This window comes from Oryx dammah, unplaced genomic scaffold, assembly GCF_014754425.2.
Source record: "Oryx dammah isolate SB20612 unplaced genomic scaffold, SCBI_Odam_1.1 HiC_scaffold_18, whole genome shotgun sequence".
Classification (NCBI taxonomy): domain Eukaryota; kingdom Metazoa; phylum Chordata; class Mammalia; order Artiodactyla; family Bovidae; genus Oryx; species Oryx dammah.
In genome coordinates, this window is record NW_024070202.1 from 68,588,414 (window position 1) to 68,608,040 (window position 19,627).

Below are 19,627 nucleotides of genomic sequence, written 5' to 3' on the forward strand. Positions count from 1 at the left end.
TCCACTGCCAGGCCGTGGCAGGCCACATTCTTGTCTAAAGTGGAGAGAGCACAGGGGGGTTGACCCACAACAGCACACGGGGAAGGTGAATCTAGCGGACAGTGGCCAGGTGGCCAACACACAGGCGAGAGCAGGCCAGGAGGAGAGGCAGGAGGGCAGGAAGCAGCCCTGCGTGGAACATGGGAGCTCGGCCTGAGGGTCACTAACCCACGGGGCAGGAACCAGCCATGGCTGCAGTGGGCAGGGGAAACCAGGCAACTTCATAGACCCCTGCAGCTCCTGGGGTTCTGAAAATACTAACAGAGAGTGCTGAGTGACAGGTGCTGGTTTAAGCACTTACATATATGTTGATTCATTGAATTGTCTGATGTGGGTTCTTAGGCAAAGAAAACTTGAGTAAGTGGCCCAAGGTCAGTGAACAATTGGTGGAGGAGGTGGCATTGGGATCCAGGCCGTTGGGCTCCAAAGTGTGTACTCATAGTCATGTGAGATATTGCCAGAAAAACAGAAATAGAGAAAGCATCATCAAGGTCACTGGATGCTCACTCTGCGACCTTGGACTTCAAGGCTTGCCGCAACAGTGGGGCCCAGGAGAAGCTGGGTAATGATCGTGTAGGGAATGGAAAATGCCAGAAGCAGAAGCCACGCTGTCCTCGTCTCACTCGACCCCTAACCCTCATGCAAAAAATCAGACTATTTTTTATAGCACACTTAACACAATCTCTTTGACCGGGAAGTTCTTGCCCCTGCAGTTTCTCCCAATCGCTTTTGTCGAGGTTTGTCACTCAGGCAACGTTTCACCAGGTTTAAGTGTGGCCCTGACGATTATGGAGGCAGCCTGCTATGTGCAATATGTAAAAATGACATCCCGGGGCTCTCGGGAAGCTGCCCTGTTATGAAGCCAAATAGCCTTCTTAAAAATCAGAAGTGCTCTCATAAAACTCGTTTTTCATGCGGCCCAGGCTGTAGTTTCCACATGGGACAAAGTGTGAAACAAAGCTTTTATGGGAGATCTCTGAGATTCCTGTGAACTTTCAGTGACTCTTCATGACATTCTTCCCCAGAGAAGCACACCATATTTTCTGCGGTGGCGCGTTTTCATGTCCTCAGCTGGGTCTGAAAGAAACGATTACTCTGATGCAGCAGAAACTGGTTTTTGCCAGTAGACCCTAATTATTTCTTATCTTGATTATTGCATCATTCTTCTTGATGTCCATCATCATCCTTTTCCCAACCCTACCTTCTGAACTTTCTCTTGCCATAAAAATATCCACCCTGCTTGTACATATAACACATTAAATCTGTAGTTAGAAAGGAAAACACCATTCCTGTAACCAGCCCTGGCAAGTGCCTCTGTACCACAGAGAAGGCTGCTCCCATTGTTTCCAGAATTCACATTATTGAGAGCAGGGCACGCCCTCGCTACAGGAACCCACCGTGCAGAAATGAGCCACTGGGGGGCCCTCATCTCACTGCACACCTTGAAGGCAGAGAGATTGCGTGTCTCTTTCACTCCCAGGTCTCCAGGACTGTGGGTGAAATAATGAAAAATAAGTTCAGCCATATAACCCTGAATCAGCCATTTGTTTATTTCTGACAGCATGAGAAAGCAGTATTCTCATCCGTTGTATTAAAAAGGCAAACTATATCTTAGGCATTTTTGTCCATGCATTTTAGACAGATGACTCAAACCTGATGATTTCTCGCTGGCTTTGTCCATACCTGGTCATTTCTTTCAAGTCTCAGTTCAGTTCAGTCGCTCAGTCGTGTCCGACTCTTTGCAACCCCATGAATCGCACCACGCCAGGCCTCCCTGTCCATCACCAACTCCCAGAGTTCACTCAGACTCACATCCATCAAGTCAGTGATGCCATCCAGCCATCTCATCCTCGGTCGTCCCCTTCTCCTCCTGCCCCCAATCCCTCCCAGCATCAGAGTCTTTTCCAATGAGTCAACTCTTCACATGAGGTGGCCAAAGTACTGGAGCTTCAGCTTTAGCATCATTCCTTCCAAAGAAATCCCAGGGCTGATCTCCTTCAGAATGGACAGGTTGGATCTCCTTGCAGTCCAAGGGACTCTCAAGAGTCTTCTCCAACACCACAGTTCAAAAGCCTCAATTCTTCGGCGCTCAGCCTTCTTCACAGTCCAACTCTCACATCCATACATGACCACAGGAAAAACCATAGCCTTGAGTAGCTGGACCTTAGTCAGCAAAGTAATGTCTCTGCTTTTGAATATGCTGTCTAGGTTGGTCATAACTTTCAAGTCTAGACAGTTTTAAATTACTGATCAAAACAATAATACCATCCAGAGCTAATATAATACAGAATTGTATGCCACAAATTAATGTAAGCACTTTATACATATTAGTGGTGATGGTATAGTTGCTAAGTCTACTATCCAACTCTTGTAAGCCCATGGACTGTAGCAGGCCAGGCTCCTCTGTCCATGGGGTTTCCTAGGCAAGAGTATTGGAGTGGACCACCATTTCCTTCTCCATCTTCACCACAGCCCTGTGAAGTTAGTTCCAGTGTTTTTCCATGTTACAGATGAGGAGTTGAAGGTGGAATATTGAGTCTGAGGGTGGCTTCCCAGGTGGCACAGTGATAAAGAATCTGCCTGCCAGTGCAGGAGACTCAAGAAATGTGGGTTTGATCCCTGGGTGGGGAAGATCCCAGGAGGAGGAAACGGCAACCTGCTCCAGTATTCTTGCCTTGAAAATCCCATGGACAGAGGAGTCTGGTAGAGGACACCAGATGGTAATAACAGAGCCAGATCCTAATACAGGCGGCCTGCTCCCAAGTCCCTGAATTACCTGCCCCAGCGCAGCCTCTGGCTGGGATCCAGCTGGTTTCCGTCGTTGTATTCATCAGGTTTAATGGGAGATGGAGCTGTTGTGTACGTGCATTGTACAGATGGTGATCCCTCATGGCGTTGTCGCTGTTCCCCTTATTTTGTCAAATACAAATTGTAGTGTGTATTGCGTAAGCATAATTACAAAGCGCAGACTCTGCATGTTACATACAGGTCCCCGTGTGCACTGTGCCATGTGGTTCCATCCCTCCAGTGCTCAGGGCCTCTGCCGGAGATACTTTCATCCCACAAGGACTGGCGGAGCCCTGCTCAGGGTGCATGCCATGCTGGGCACTGGGGTCTGGGGACAGTTAGAGCAGCCCAGCCTTGAGGAACCCACAGTCTGACAGCCATCTCCCAGGAGACACAAGAGGGTGACGGGCAGGACAAGCCAGTCGCCCTTGGACACGCTCACACCCCCGCTTCCAGGCTCCCCTGCACCTCCTGCACAGGACTGAGCAGGCCTGATTCTCTGAGTCTGGACACTCACCCCTCACGGGCACCTGCTTGTTGGCCAGCCCTTCTTAGCTCAGCTGCAAGGTTTGAAACTCAGAGAACCTATTCTATTTGGCAACCTGATGATAACTGGTAAGAGAGTCCAGGATGCCCTGTAGGACCCTTTTTAAAAGAGCTCATTGGGTGACTTGGGACCATTTCTTAGAACCAGATTTCTCCCGCCCTGCAAACAAAGATTGGCTTCCTTAGAGAATATTCAAAAAGAATGAGAAGTGGCACAGTCCAGAAGGACACCTGAAACGGTGAAGAGCTGTCTTCATACTGTCCATGATACACCTCTGTCACTTTCACGGTGAGACCTTGTCTGTGTCCTCCTGGTGGGCCTGAGGTCGGCTTGCCAACAGCCCACCTCCCCTGTTTGTTTGTAGGTTCCTGCTAGCTCACACAGTGCCTTACTGGCAGGCACCAAAAATGACCTTTCTCTTCTATTTCAGCCTCTCTATACCCTATTTCATGGGGTCGCAAAGAGTTGGACACGACTGAGCGACTGAACTGAACTGAATACCCTATTTAAATATCAGTTAAAAATTGTTTGATTTTTCCCCCCCTGGAAATGAATGTTGGTTCTTGTAGAAAGAAGCTCTGTACTAGTGGTTACTGGTGGTTAAAAATGGCTTCATGCTTTTCTTCCTGTGACATGTAGTCAGAAGAATCTTTATACTGAGACACACACCTGAAACAAGTTTTACAAACACATCTTATACTCTGATACTTTCTATTCCATTCTGTCCATTTAAAAAAAATAATTCTAATTATGTCCCACAAAAATGACTTCAAGACCCACTTAGGAGTCACAATTTGAAAACAGAGACTCTGCATCAGAAATAGGTCTTGAGAGTTGCCTGTTGCCACAAGAAACCTTTATGTTAAATCTCAGTGAATCTCGAGCAGCAACTGGAAGGCTCAGGGGAAAGAGCCATTTTAATCTCCCCCAAAAGTGAAAAAGCAGAGCTGATGTGAGAGGTAGGGCGGCGATGTCACCAGGATCCTTGCAGTACCGAAGGGACATCCTTGTTTCTTATTGTTCATTTTGTTTTCCCTGAAAAATAGCCAGAATATGAGAACAATTAAGGAGACAAGATGTTTTCTTGTGCTTTGGGGGCAGTTTGTTTCTCCTCTCACCAAGATGGAGAGCTAGAGAATTAGGTACCAAAACTCAGTCAGGAACAAACTGCAGGGGCTTGACTCCAAACTGAGCGGGTGAGAGAAGAACAGAGGCTTCTCTGAAGTCTCAAGAAGAAAGAAGAGGATGGAGGCAAAATAAGAAAGTACTGATAAGAAAAAGGTTGGTTTTCCCTTTACATCTTTTCCTGGAAATGTGCCTATTCAATTAGAGGATTTCTTACCCTCGCTTGGTGGAGTTGTTTTAAAATCTAAACACCCCGTTTTTAGAAGCAGCTAATTTCCATCGCCTTAACCTTAAGGCTTCCATAGAGCTTAAGATTCCATAGATCTTAACCTTAATTCAGTCATGGGCTGTGGAGTGAAAGTGACAGGGAAGGAGCCAGGAGCAGGGTCACAGCTTCCGAGCACCGCTCAGCCCTTCAGTGATGGCAGCCACGTCATGGTGGCTGCGCGGCAGTCAGGGCTGCGCAGTCCTGGCCAGTTTGGGGGTGGCGGCCTCTGCGTCCCTCCCGGGTTCCCCTTGTTATGAGTGTGCCAGCAGGAGTGCGGCTGCCTATGACCATATCATCAACTCGTGGTTCTCACTTTGTCTAAAATCAACACAGTGGAAGGTGACGGGGGATTGGACTCCTGCATCTCACCTGTCTTGAAGTGGCAGACCCTGGATGTCAGATACGCAGCCGCGTGTGCGTCTCCACAATGCCTTCATCACTTGCAGCGTCCACACATAACCCTGTTACGTGGCTAGAAAGCGGTGACCTGGTGTCGGGAGGCCTGTTTGATCCTTGCCTTTCATTTGTGTGTTTAACAAATACATACTGTGGGACTTGGGTGTGTCAGGTGCTCTCAAGGCCACCACGAGTTCAGTGACATGGGTTTGAACATACTGAGAGACGTGCACTTCCATTCGGGTGAATTCAAGTTATTAGTGGGATCATAGGCAGGTTAGGAAGGCAAGCTCTAGAGCTAAGACAGCTAGAGTAGAACCTTTGCTCTGCCACGGAAGAGCTTTGTGACCTTGGACAAGGCACTCTGCCTCTCTGAGCCTTTGTTGTATATAAAATGAAGATATTGCAGTACGTATCAGCCTCATAGGGCTGTTGTGAGGTTTAAATGAGTGTGCCCCCAATAAGAGTCAGCTGCCCTTAGGACAGTGATGGCGGACCAAGAAGGTCAAGAATTTTTGAGACTTGGCGATGGTCCCTTGAGCCACTAAGTGTGTCTTCCATTGTAATCACTTGTTGTCAATTCATTTAGACTGTTGTTGCTTCAGCTCATATAAAGTGGGTCGGTACCAATTAAAGCTAATTATAATTATAACTCTGTAAGGCAGAAAGGCAACACTTTGCTAATGTATTTGCCAGAATTTGCCATCCCAAGAGTTTTGGTTAGCTGTCACTGCAGTTATCACTTGTGCATGAATATTAATGATCTGAATTAAAATTATGGCATATTGGATTTCTGGAAAAGGTTGACTTGTTTTTATCTGTGTGTCACTCTGTTTATGAATACAAAGAATGAGAACACTATAGGTGCTAGAATGGGTTTGGGGCCATCATCACAGAATAAAGAGGTGAGCACGGGACAGAGGTGGTGGGCAGAGTCTGAAAGGAAGTGGGCTAGATGTAAGATGGTCCTTGTGGTGAATGAGGCACTCAGCTGGCTCCTGGGCCATGAAGGGGACTCGTACAGGTGGGTAGATATGGATATAAGTGTGCATAGGCACTCCAGACCCCCTTGTCTTTTCATGTAACTCGTGAAATCAACTTTTTACTCTCTTGGCTGACACCCAGGCAGACTCTTCCCACAGTCCTGTAGGATATAGTTGCCCTCTGAAATCCTGTCCCCTGGGTTTGCTCATTTCCCCATATGAAATGCTGACATGAGCTCTTGGGGCCACCCACCCAAAGGTACGTCTGTCAATCACTGTCCTGCCCACCTCCAGCTCCCACAGTGGGGATGTGCAACCATGGAGGATGACAATGGAAAACTCAACCTGAGAAAGGCTCAGTTCAATTCAGTCTCTCAGTCATGTCTGACTCTTTGCGACCCCATGAACCGCAGCACGCCAGGCCTCCCTGTCCATCACCAACTCCTGGAGTTCACTCAGACTCATGTCCATCAAGTCAGTGATGCCATCCAGCCATCTCATCCTTGGTCGTCCCCTTCTCCTCCTGCCCCCATCCCTCCCAGCATCAGAGTCTCTTCCAATGAGTCAACTCTTCACATGAGGTGGCCAAAGTACTGGAGTTTCAGCTTTAGCATCATTCCTTCCAAAGAACCCAGGGCTGATCTCCTTCAGAATGGACTGGTTGGATCTCCTTGCAGTCCAAGGGACTCTCGAGTCTTCTCCAACACCACAGTTCAAAAGCATCAATTCTTTGGCACTCAGCCTTCTTCACAGTCCAACTCTCACATCCATACATGACCACTGGAAAAACCATAGCCTTGAGTAGATGGACCTTTGCTGGCAAAGTAACATCTCTGCTTTTGAATATGCTATCTAGGTTGGTCATAACTTTTCTTCCAAGGGGTAAGCGTCTTTTAATTTCATGGCTGCAGTCACCATCTGCAGTGATTTTGGAGCCCAAAAAAATAAAGTCTGAAACTATTTCCACTGTTTCCCCATCTATTTCCCATGAAGTGATGGGACCGGATGCCGTGATCTTCGTTTTCTGAATGTTGAGCTTTAAGCCAACTTTTTCACTCTCTTCTTTCACTTTCATCAAGAGGCTTCTTCTTTCCTCTTCACTTTCTGCCATAAGGGTGGTGTCATCTGCATATCTGAGGTTATTGATATTTCTCCCGGCAATCTTGATTCCAGCTTGTGCTTCTTCCAGCCCAGCGTTTCTCATGATGTACTCTGCATAGAAGTTAAATAAGCAGGGTGACAATATACAGCCTTGATGTACTCCTTTTCCTATTTGGAACCAGTCTGTTGTTCCATGTCCAGTTCTAACTGTTGCTTCCTGACCTGCATACAGATTTCTCAAGAGGCAGGTCAGGTGGTCTGGTATTCCCATCTCTTTCAGAATTTTCCACAGTTTCTTGTGATCCACACAGTCAAAGGCTTTGGCATAGTCAATAAAGAAGAAATAGATGTTTTTCTGGAACTCTCTTGCTTTTTCGATGATCCAGTGGACGTTGGCAATTTGATCTCTGGTTCCCCTGCCTTTTCTGAAACCAGCTTGAATGTCAGGGAGTTCACGGTTCACGTATTGCTGAAGCCTGGCTTGGAGAATTTTGAGCATTAGTTTACTAGCATGTGAGATGAGTGCAATTGTGTGGTAGTTTGAGCATTCTTTGACATTGCCTTTCTTTGCGATTGGAATGAAAACTGACCTTTTCCAGTCCTGTGGGCACTGCTGAGTTTTCCAAATTTGCTGGCATATTGAGTGCAGCACTTTCACAGCATCATCTTTCAGGATTTGAAACAGCTCAACTGGAATTCCATCACCTCCACTAGCTTTGTTCGTAGTGATACTTCCTAAGGCCCACTTGACTGCACATTCCAGGATGTCTGGCTCTAGGTGAGTGATCACACCATCGTGATTATCTGGGTCATGAAGATCTTTTTTTGTACAGTTCTTCTGTGTATTCTTGCCACCTCTTCTTATCTTCTGCTTCTGTTAGGTCCATACCATTTCTGTCCTTGAAATGTTCCCTTGGTATCTCTGATTTTCTTGAAGAGATCTCTAGTCTTTCCCATTCTGTTGTTTTCCTCTATCTGTTTGTATTGATCGCTGAGGAAGGCTCTTCTTGCTATTCTTTGGAACTCTGCATTCAGATACTTATATCTTTCCTTTTCTCCTTGGCTTTTCACTTCTCTTCTTTTCACAGGTATTTGTAAGGCCTCCCCAGACAGCCATTTTGCTTTTTTGCATTTCTTTTCCATGGGGATGGTCTTCATCCCTGTCTCCTGTACAGTGTCACGAACCTCAGTCCATAGTTCATCAGGCACTCTATCTATCAGATCCAGGCCCTTAAATCTATTTCTCACTTCCACTGTATAATCATAAGGGATTTGATTTAGGTCATATCTGAATGGTCTAGTGGTTTTCCCTACTTTCTTCAATTTAAGTCTGAATTTGGCAATAAGGAGTTCATGATCTGAGCCACAGTCAGCTCCTGGTCTTGTTTTTGTTGACTGTATAGAGCTTCTCCATCTTTGGCTGCAAAGAATATAATCAATCTGATTTTGGTGTTGACCATCTGGTGATGTCCACGTGTAGAGTCTTCTCTTGTGTTGTTGGAAGAGGGTGTTTGCTATGACCAGTACATTTTCTTGGCAAAGGTCTATTAAGTCTTTGCCCTGCTTCATTCCGTATTCCAAGGCCAAATTTGCCTGTTACTCCAGGTGTTTCTTGACTTCCTACTTTTGCATCCCAGTCCCCTCTAATGAAAAGGACATCTTTTGGGGGTGTTAGTTCTAAAAGGTCTTGTAGGTCTTCATAGAACCATTCAACTTCAGCTTCTTCAGCATTACTGGTTGGGGCATAGACTTGGATTACTGTGATATTGAATGGTTGGCCTTGGAAACGAAGAGAGATCATTCTGTTGTTTTGAGATTGCATCCAAGTACTGCATTTCGGACTCTTCTGTTGACCATTATGGCTACTCCATTTCTTCTAAGGGATTCCTGCCCTCAGTAGTAGATATAGTGGCCATCTGAGTTAAATTCACCCATTCCAGTCCATTTTAGTTCGCTGATTCCTAGAATGTTGATGTTCACTCTTGCCATCTCTTTTTTGACCACTTCCCATTTGCCTTGATTCATGGACCTGACATTCCAGGTTCCTATGCAATATTGCTCTTTATAGCATCAGACCTTGCTTCTATCACCAGTCACATCCACAACTGGGTATTGTTTTTGCTTTGGCTCCATCCCTTCCTTCTTTCTGGAGTTATTTCTCCACTGATCTCCAGTAGCATATTGGGCACCTACTGACCTGGGGAGTTCCTCTTTCAGTATCCTATCATTTTGCCTTTTCATACTGTTCATGGGATTCTCAAGGCAAGAACACTGAAGTGGTTTGCCATTCCCTTCTCCAGTGGACCGCATTCTGTCAGACCTCTCTACCATGACCCGCCCGTCTTGGGTGGCCTCACAGGCATGGCTTAGTTTCACTGAGTTAGACAAGGCTGTGATCTGTGTGATTAGATTGACTAGTTTTCTGTGAGTATGGTTTCAGTGTGTCTTCCTTCTGATACCCTCTTGCAACACCTACTGTCTTACTTGGGTTTCTCTTACCTTGGACGTGGGGTATCTCTTCACGGCTGCTCCAGCAAAGCGCAGCCGCTGCTCCTTACCTTGAACGAGGGGGTATCTCCTCATTGCCGCCCCTCCTGACCTTGAATGTGGAATAGCTCCTCTAGGCCATCCTGCGCCCGTGCAGCCACTGCTCCTTGGACGTGAGAAAGATTAGTGGCTGCCAACTCCCACCTGTGACCGTGCAAGGTGAAATTAATTTTCTCGTAGAAATTCTCACATTGGTGAAAGTCATTTGTAAATTGTTTAATGATGCCTAAGAATAAGAAAAGCCTGAAAAAATCAACTCATGGGGCTTTTCTTTGAAACACTGGAATGCTAACACCCAGGAGGGCAGGCCCCACCTTCAGGTGTACAGACTAGCCCTGTGCTTCCCACACCCCATGCTGGACTCCCTCCCCTCCCCCTCCTCTCCAGTGCTTCCAGGGCTTTGCTCTGTGTGTCACATCGTTCTGTCAGGGATATTCCATTCAAAATTAAATCAAAAAGCACAAACTTTGAAACCAAAGACTCAGGTACCAGTCCAGCCTGCCTGTTTCTAACTGGGTGACCTTAGACAGGTCCTTCACCTCCTGAACCCCAACTCTTCCTTTTGCAAAACTGGGGAAACAAAGGTTGGTTCCATGAAAAATACATCTCCACACTCCAGGCTTACAGGAGCCACCCTACTACCACCACCTAAATGGCAAAGGCATCTCCTAACTCCTTCCAGTTCCAGAATGCAAGTGTCAAGCAAAATTTGCTCATTCTTAGGTAGCTACAATTTTTATTAAAAGAAATCCAGTAGGCACAGGTAAGTTTAGGTATGGAAGTATATGCTAGAAGTTAAGGAACAAATGATTTAAAGCAAAAGTAGGCCACATTAAAAAAAAAAGCACAGGCATTTTGGCTATCGTGCCTTTGTGCATCCGTCAAAGCTTCATATTGTGCCCATTAGTGCAGTAAAAATGAAAGTGCTTAAGTGAGAACGAGGGTTGGGCAGAGCCTCAAAGCCATGGGACTTTGTAACCAGGGCATCAGTGAAAACAGTAATCATCCTAAGAGAATAATTGCTTGGCTGAATCCCCACTATAAATCCCCCCTGGCATGTTCCCCCAGCATCCCAAGTCCTCTGACCTTTGTCCTTGGGATGCAGATCTTTGCTGGTGTTCTCTCTTCTAAGAGAGCAAGTTCATCCAAATCAGAAATCTCACCCAGTCGATTTTTGTTTTAAAATACAAGGGTGATGTTTTTGCAGTTCTCGTCCCTGTGCTGTCAGCCTTCTCAGGAGCAATAGCCCAAAGGAAAGGTTGGCACTTCTGGAAGAACAGCCACCATTGCTCTAAAGAAGCCACGGCTATCGCTTCTCGGCCTTTTGGCTAAGATCAAGTGTAAAGAAGCCACGGCTGTGGGTTCTTCATCTGCTTTTCTTACTGAAGGCCTTCAGGCTTTCCCTTTAGTCATGAGAATACCGTCTTCTCAATTTTTCAAGAGAGTCAGCGTGGGGAGAGCTGCTGGCCTGTGGCAGGTTTTCTGTTTTGTGCTTAAGCACTTGTCTTTTTCAGTTGGCATTGCCAAGGCTTAGAGCTGACTTGTGGAAAGGAAAGGGCAGGGGTGGAGAGATGAAGATGAACCAGTGCTTACGCCACAGCATAGACTTACCCTGCTGGAATCCCCGGCCAGCAGCCCTGGAGAAAAAGACCTGTGAGATAAACCACTGAACATCTCACTTTTGCGATGTTAACTTGAGGGTGGAGTCAAGGGCTTGTCAAGTTCCTTCTCGTTGCAAAATTCCAACTCACCAACTCACTGTTCCTCAACCCTACTTCTGGGAGGACACATGCCAGCCCGTCCCCAGACACCTGCTCTGGGCCCATGGGGTGAATTCTTCTTTTGACTCGCATGCTTTCCTCACACCTACCTGCCCCAATCACTCCCAGCTACAAGAACGGGTGTTGGGGGTCTTTTTCTTCTTTTACACAGAGGAAATGCTTTATAATTTTTTCATTTAGAAAATGCTGCAAAAATGAACATTTTATGGATTCTGGGTGATGAGGGCTCAGAACCAGGAGCCTGACTTGATTCCGGGTCCTCCCTCTGCTGGCTGGAGCCCAGCACCCCCTCTGCTAGACTGATAGGGCAGAGATCACATGCGCCTCCAGGATCACCTGCTCAGTCAAGATCAAGGTTAATGAATGAGCATATGCATTTCTTAACACCCCATCCTGCTTCCCTGGAACAATCCAAAAGCTCACCTCAATGTGATGGCCTCAAAGCTGGCGGTGATGGGCCTGTTTGACCCCTCCAACTGGTCTGAAGGGCAGTGGGCTCCAGAGTAGGTACACAAGACAGTCCATCCAGCGGAGGAAGGAGATAGGAATCTTTACACTTGCTAAGTAAAATATTTCTCATGTTATTATGTATATTTATTAAACTATCAAGATTGCCAGGAGAAATATCAATAACTTCAGATATGCAGGTGGCACCACCCTCGTGGCAGAAAGCAAAGAAGAACTAAAGAGCCTCTTGATGAGAGTGAAAGAGGAGAGTCAAAAAGCTGGCTTAAAACGCAACATTAAAAAAAACTAAGATCATGCATCCAGCCCCATGGCAAATAGATGGGGAAACAGTGACAGATTTTATTTTCTTGGGCTCCAAAATCACTGCAGATGGTGACTGCAGCCATGAAATTAAAGGACACTTGCTCCTTGGAAGGAAAGTTATGACCAGCCTAGACAGCATATTAAAAAGCAGAGACATTACTTTGCCAACAAAGGTCCATCTAATCAAATCTATGGTTTTTCTAGTGGTCATGTATGGATGTGAGAGTAGGACTGTAAAGAAAGCTAAGTGCCGAAGAATTGAGGCTTTTGAACTGTGGTGTTGGAGAAGACTTCTGAGAGTGCCTTGGACTGCAAGGAGATCCAACCAGTCAATCCTAAAGGAAATCAGTCCTAAATATTCATTGGAAGGACTAATGCTGAAGCTGAAACTCCAATACTTTGCCCACCTGATGCAAAGAACTGACTCACTGGAAAAGACCCTGATGCTGGAAAAGATTAAAGGCAGGAGGAGAAGGGGGCCCAGAGAGGATGAGATGGTTGGATGGCATCACTGACTGGATGGACGTGAGTTTGAGCAAGCTCCGGGAGTTGATGATGGACAGGGAAGCCTGGCATGCTGCAGTCCATGGGGTCGCAAAGAGTCGGACACGACTGAGCGGCTGAACTGATTAAACTATTTTATCCTCATCCTTTTATTTGCATATCTGTTTTACACAGTAATATATTATTAAATGTTGTTGTTCAGTCATTCAGTCATGTCCGACTCTTTGCAACCCCATGGACTGTAGCACGCCAGGCTTCCCTGTCAATCACCAACTCCTGGAGTTCACTCAGACTCACGTCCATCGAGTCAGTGATGCCATCCAGCCATCTCATCCTCTGTCGTCCCCTTTTCCTCCTGCCCCCAATCCCTCCCAGTATCAGTCTTTTCCAATGAGTCAACCCCCTACCTCCTCTGATTAAAAAAAAAAAAAAGCGAGTACCCTCAAGAAAGCATGAGGGAACAGTGGATGAAACTCTTCATGTGAACTTTTGCCTATTTACCAAACACTTTTTTAATGCTTATGATATGCCACTGTTCTAAATCATTTTAAAAGCAGGAACTCAATTGGCCCTCACAACAACCTGAAGAGGTAGTATTATTATCAGTCCACTTTACAGATGCGGAATCTAAAGCTCAGAGAGGTTACATCACTTGCCTGGGGTGACACAGCTTATCTGCGGCAGCACCACAGATCACACGGGCTCCCAGCCTGGCCCCTGTAGATGTGTCTGCATGAACAGTCCTCAGTGAGCACCATGCCTCTCTTGTGACATGGAATCCTTCTTGTAGTTTTTCTACTGGAGATTCCCAAACCTCCAAATTTTCTTATTTTTGTTTGGTTTCACAACAGTCTTTTCTAAAAAAATAGTATCATTTTACATGTAATATTATAGGGTTGTATTATTACAAAAGCGATATTATACTGTCTTCGTTTTTATTTCTTTTTGGCTGCACCGGATTTTCACTGCTGCACAAGAGCTTTCTCTAGTGACTAGCAGGGGCTTCTGTTTGTTGCGGTGCACGAGCTTCTCACTGCAGTGGCTTCTCTCCCTGCAGGGCACAGGCTCCAGGCTCGCTGGCTCAGCAGTCGTGGCACACCAGCTCGGTTGCCCTGCGGCACATGGATCCTCCCGGACTAGGGATGGAGCCCGTGTCCCCTGCGCTGGCAGGCAGACTCCCATCCATTGCACCACCAGGAAGGTCCATAGCCTCACTATGGCTTCCTGTGCCAGGTGCTTTTTCAACATTAATTTTAACCCTTGAATTAAACTGAAGGGAAGAGTCTTTCCCCCATTTCACAGAAGAGAAAGAAGAGGCCAGGTAGTCACTCAGCTGACTGTCCAGCCAAGGCATGAACCCAGGGCCGTGCACTGCTCAGCTTCTGTTACAGGACAGAACTCAGTAGAAACAGATCCTTCTCGATCCCCATCCCAGGCAGGCAGTTTCACAAAGCACCCAGAGGACCCTGTGGTGTGAGAGCACGCCTGTACTCGCAAAGGCATCCTGATGTGGAGGGTGACTCGTGGTCCCCCTTCCTGCAACACTTGGGACTGGATGCCGCGTGGTTTCCAAGCAGCTGCGTCCACAGGATCAATCCCTTGGTCCTGGCCCCTTTTGATCCCGAGGAGTTTTGAAGTTTTATCTTCTGCTGGGCTTCATTAAGCCCTCGGTTGGTCTGAGGCTTTTTTTCCCACCCCCTGTACCCCAGTTGTAAATGTTGTGCAATTTTCAGTATTCAGGTTAACAAGTTAGCCCAATTAGATGGGTAAATTAGTCATTCTCACTTTCTTAAGTCCTACTGGAAGAGCTTTGCGAAACAGCATTTATAGTTTTCTAACAAGCAATTTAAAGGACACCGGCATGTGGCATTTGTTTAAGAGTAAAATGTCCTAAACAGTGCCCTGCTGAAAAACAGATTTTGAAACTTGCTCACAGACCGACTCAGGGCCTCGGCAGAGTGGCACCCCTGTGCTGTCTTGATCCCTGGGGTCTCCAGCCAAACACAGCAAGGCTTACTGAAACCCACATTGAATGCCAATGCCTCATTTTTGCCTGGTTGTTTTTCTGCACCACCCTAGTTTCTAAACAGGATGCTTTGAATTCTGAGTGGTAGATAGGTGGAGGACCAGAAGCATGGAGGTTGAGAAACACCTTCCTCCCCCCACCCCACCCCCCACCCCCAGAGAGCTGCTGGTATTGGAGGCCAGGAAAACGTCACCTGGGGAAAACTGACTCCTTTAATCGCTAATTGAGAATGTGTAAGCTCTTGAACCACACGGTGCTCAGTTTCTTTGTGTATATGAGTGACAGTCCTCCTCACCTCACAGGGTCACCAAAGGGTTAAATGAGATGATGCATCTAACATGCCTGAAACATACGAGGCCCTCGTTCACCTTGAAGTCCCTTCCTCCCTTCCTGGATCCTTTTAAGTGTTCACCTCATGCTGGCGTCGTTCCTGGCTTGACTGGCTCTTCAAACAATCTTATTAATGCCTATTAACATGAAACCCAATAAAAGTGCCAATATTTGGTGTTGAAATAATTGATGTAGCAGAGGGATCCCACAGTGAGCACCCAGGCAGGCCCCTGCTGCAATTTAGCTTCACACCTGGGGATGAATTTCACAACTGTAATTGCTACCATATAATTCTTATTAATGTTGTGCTATAATTCCTATTTATTCCACGAGGCTTGTAAATGCATTAGAACTTGTCAACATATTATTTTACACTGTTTATGATCTGTAGAATTATGTCCTTCAGGGTCGTATTGTGCAAAAACTTCACATAAATGGCTGTAGACCTTGTTTAAAAAAAGCGGGGGGGTTGCTTGTTGAAGTGGTTCTCCATCCCCTCCATGCTGAGCAGAAGTTGGTGAGGCAGATTTTTAGTTCTGTTCTGAGCAGAGCTCTTAACCTCGGAGTACAAGGGGATCCCGGCATGTGTCTGAGCTCTCTACTGCGGGGGCTCAGCCAGCCCTCCCTCCCAGGAAAGGTGGTGTGTACTGAAAGGCAGGTGCTGTTCGCTGGGGACAGGTGTGGTAGGGAATTGTTGGGTCTTCCTCTAGCTGGACCTGCATTCTGATGATGACATCGTGCCCTCAGAGCTCTGGGTGTTTCAGCTGCCTGCTCCCTAGCTTGGGGTAACCTTCCTTTAGTGCCACAGTTCGTGGTCTTCCCAGCTCAGCTTATAAAGAAAAAGATCTGAAATGAATTCCCACTGAAGTGTAAATGCCTAGTCAGTGTAAAATGCAGCCCCTCCCACAGATTCTTCTATTTACTATGGTGATAAAGCATGAAAACAAAGGGGACAGAATTCTGCTCATTGAAGTGTCACGTGTCTCGTGTGTGTGTCTGTGCATGTGTGTGGGGACGGGGTCTATCTGTCGTGCTCGGTAATAGCAGTCACCTTTGCTGAAGAATTGCATTCACGTTCTTGCACAGCTAACTCCTTACCATGAACCCTGGTCTCTCTGATGGGCAAACAGATACCCTCCCCCTCAGGGCTGTCCTCGGGACTAGAGGCCCTTGCAGTCCCTGGGTGCCCTAGATGTCCTCTTCCAGGGCAGTCGGAGCTGCCTGTCCCTTCACTGCCATGCCTCCTGCCCTGCAGGGACGCTCCTGACGCTTCTTGCATTTCTGCTCTGGCCCCACAGGCAGCGAGTACGACGAGGAGGAGGTGGATTATGAGGAGTCAGATAGCGACGAGTCCTGGACCACAGAGAGTGCCATCAGCTCTGAAGCCATCCTCAGCTCCATGTGCATGAACGGAGGGGAGGAGAAGCCTTTCGCCTGCCCAGTTCCTGGATGTAAAAAGAGATACAAGGTAAAAGAAATACCCTCTTGCTTGGCATAACCGGATGGAAAATGGCAAGCCGTGTAGCCTAGTCTGGGGAGAGATGCTTCCCTCTGGAGCCGATTGGGTGTATGGCCGCCCTCAGGTCAGGGCTAGCTCTGGTCTCTGGGTGGATTTTCCCCTTTGCTGATCTGTGTGGGAACTATAGGTCAGATTTTTGTTGTTGTGGGAGGATCATGTCTTTGATATTTTTCAAATTCATGTTAAATCAGGGAGAATATCAAATGTGTCACCTGTTTGTTTGCCAAACACCTTTCCCCCCATGGCTGGATCTGCAGGTGGTTCACAGACCACTTTGAAGTCTTAAAAGCCTACAGACGGTTCACAGAGCTCTTTTGGAAAACGTTGTAGGGTATTTTCTTCCAGCTAAGGAAGTCCTTGCCCACTTCCCCCCAATGGCATGAAAAGAGATGAGGAAAAAGGGGGCCTTTGGTATTTTTCACACCTAACCATCAGCTCTAGCTTCAGCAAAGTCTCTGTAGACGGCACAAAACCTGTGTTTCTGCAGGCCTGACTCTGGCTGTCAGGGGAGCCAGGGGCACTAAATTCTCTATTGAGAAAAACTCCAAGGGACAAAACACTGAGAAACACCCACACATGCAAGTGTGGGTCCAGAGGACATTTCAAGAAAGCAAATCTGCAGACTTTCCCATGAAGCATTAGCAGCTCTTTAAATCCAACTGTGAAAAAAATAAAAATCAAAAACAGATTCGGTGCCTGTGATGAGATGCAAATTTCCCCAAAGCTCAGCAGATTGACTATTTCTAAAGAAAGGCTTGAAAAATATGATAGCATAAGCACTTCCTGTATTAGTCCCTCTTCAATATGTCTCTGAACACACAAACACACACACGATTATTTTAGTATTTAGTTCCTGCTCCTGATATAAAAGCATAAAGCACAAATGTATCGTAGGTAAGTGGCTCAGGGTTTCACGAACTCTGCACACGGTTAAATGTTTATCATGGAAAAGTCCAGATGAAACCCCTGGATGGAGATGTGAGGTCCCATGAGTGTGTCCTGATACCCTGCCGTGTCCCCAGCTGCACACATGCATTCTTGTGGGTCAGAAGGCATCGTGGTCCTGGGGTGGGGGTAGGAAAAGAATGAAATGGTTACCTCAGGAAGCCAGGAGCCCAAGGGATTGTTCAAGAAACTAGTTTGTCCAGAGGACAGCTCTGCTTGCAGAAAGAGATTTTCTCTTCTTTCTCTATGTGAAAATGGAGAAAGCTGGATAAGGACACTGCTCTTGTGTCCCGCCTGCCCTTGGATGCGCCTGCCCTCCATGCTTCTCGGGAGCTGGTGCACCGTGCTTCGCTGTCTTGCTGCCTTCTCTCAAGGGTTCAAACACTGTTTTAAGGGTGTCTTACACGTCAGCTAAGTTAAAAGAGGGAGCAAAGCAATAACCCAGACTGCAACTGACTGAAAAACAAAAAATGAGGTAGGGGAATGTAAGCTACACCCTTTATTTTGGCCAAAGAGGGTGAAGCCTTCTCTCTTTTCCACCTCTGGCTTCATTGTTTTTACATCCCTTTCCCCTGGTCACTTCTATTTTCTTGTCATTACTCTTTTGCTTCTTTTTTTCTTGAATTTCCAGTAGTTTCTGCCTTCCTGCAGTTTGTTTGCAGCTAGGTCGATGAAGGCTTTGGGGGAGTGTTCTTTCTCCATCTAAGGCCCAAAGAAAATTGCATGAAACTTGGGCTATGGAGGCTGCCCGTTCCAATACCACAGACTGGCAAATGACATGGGTGGCAATTAATGGTCGTGATTTCCATGAGGGAAGTGCGAGTTTCCTTTCCTGGGCCACAATACCAGGTAATGGTGCATGGGGGAGGAACAAATGCATAACTGCTTCTCCTAACCAGCTGCTTGAGGTAAAGGTAGTCATATTACCTAACTCTTTAGTCTCACTCTTTCTCCTGGGAAGTTACTGGCTGCAGGGCAGTGGTCTCTAGTGTAATTGTTTCACCTTATTTACTACATGGTTGTTGGATTGGATTTTGGTGAGGAGGGGATAATGAGCTAGTACACTGTGGTGTCAGGCAGAATCCACAAGGGCTGCCATCTTGTTCATCCCCACGGCTAGCTTCAGACATGTCTCATTCCTTGCCCTGCCTATTGGCAGAGGGTTTCTTATCCACAAGGCTCTTAGGCACTGCCTCTGGATCGGCTCTTCTCACCATTTCAGTGGCATTTGCAGAACTGAGAGAAGATGAGCATCTAACTCCCCAGACTTCATATAGAGTAGGGCACAGGAGCCAGCAGTACAGTGGTTTCCCATGTTAATTCTTTTGCCTCTAAATACCCCCCCTTTCCCTCTTCTCATCGTCTTCATTCCCATTTCTCAAAGGACAGCTCAAATGTTTGTGGGAGCCCTTATCAGCTTCCCAGACTGAAGTTCCCCCCCATCCTAAAGTTCTGTCATCTGACCTTTCTATCTCATCTGTTCACATGACTGGCAGAGCCCAAGTGCTTACAGCTCAAAGACCCTTCTGCATGCAGCTCATGTCCAGAACATTAAGTAAATACCCTAAGGATAAAGGGATAAACACAAAATGCATGAGGAAGAGGGGGGCAATGTTGGCTCCCCACTGACTAATGGAACCCCAAAGCCACAACACGATTCATTCTTCTGTGCTCCTCGCAGACATTCCAGGCCAGGAGCACAACTGATTCCATCCACCTTGGTTCTGCACAAAGTTTCTCTGAAAGAGTCCTCGGCTACACAGAGAACACAGCATTTCAGCAGCATAAAGCAAGCTTGGTCTCTGGCATCTGTGTAGATACAGTCAAGTACACATATAGCTCCAGATTTTCCCAAGGACACTTCAGCCTTTCTCCCCTTCAGTGGATCTAAATCTCCTTGCCTCTCCTGAGGGTCCCCCTAGAAGCCCTGGTGGGAGCATAACTGACCTTTCTGGATA

At 46.8% G+C, this 19,627-nt stretch overlaps 1 protein-coding gene across 1 annotated transcript in view; it reads left to right on the forward strand.

Moving 5' to 3' along the window:
• The window catches only part of JAZF1 (JAZF zinc finger 1), a 329,663-nt gene that overhangs the window by 303,880 nt on the left and 6,156 nt on the right, over positions 1 to 19,627 (forward strand). Inside the window, exon 4 of the mRNA XM_040259720.1 lies at positions 16,504 to 16,673. Coding sequence (XP_040115654.1) covers positions 16,504 to 16,673 — 170 coding nt within the window. The remainder of the gene's footprint in view (positions 1 to 16,503; positions 16,674 to 19,627) is intronic.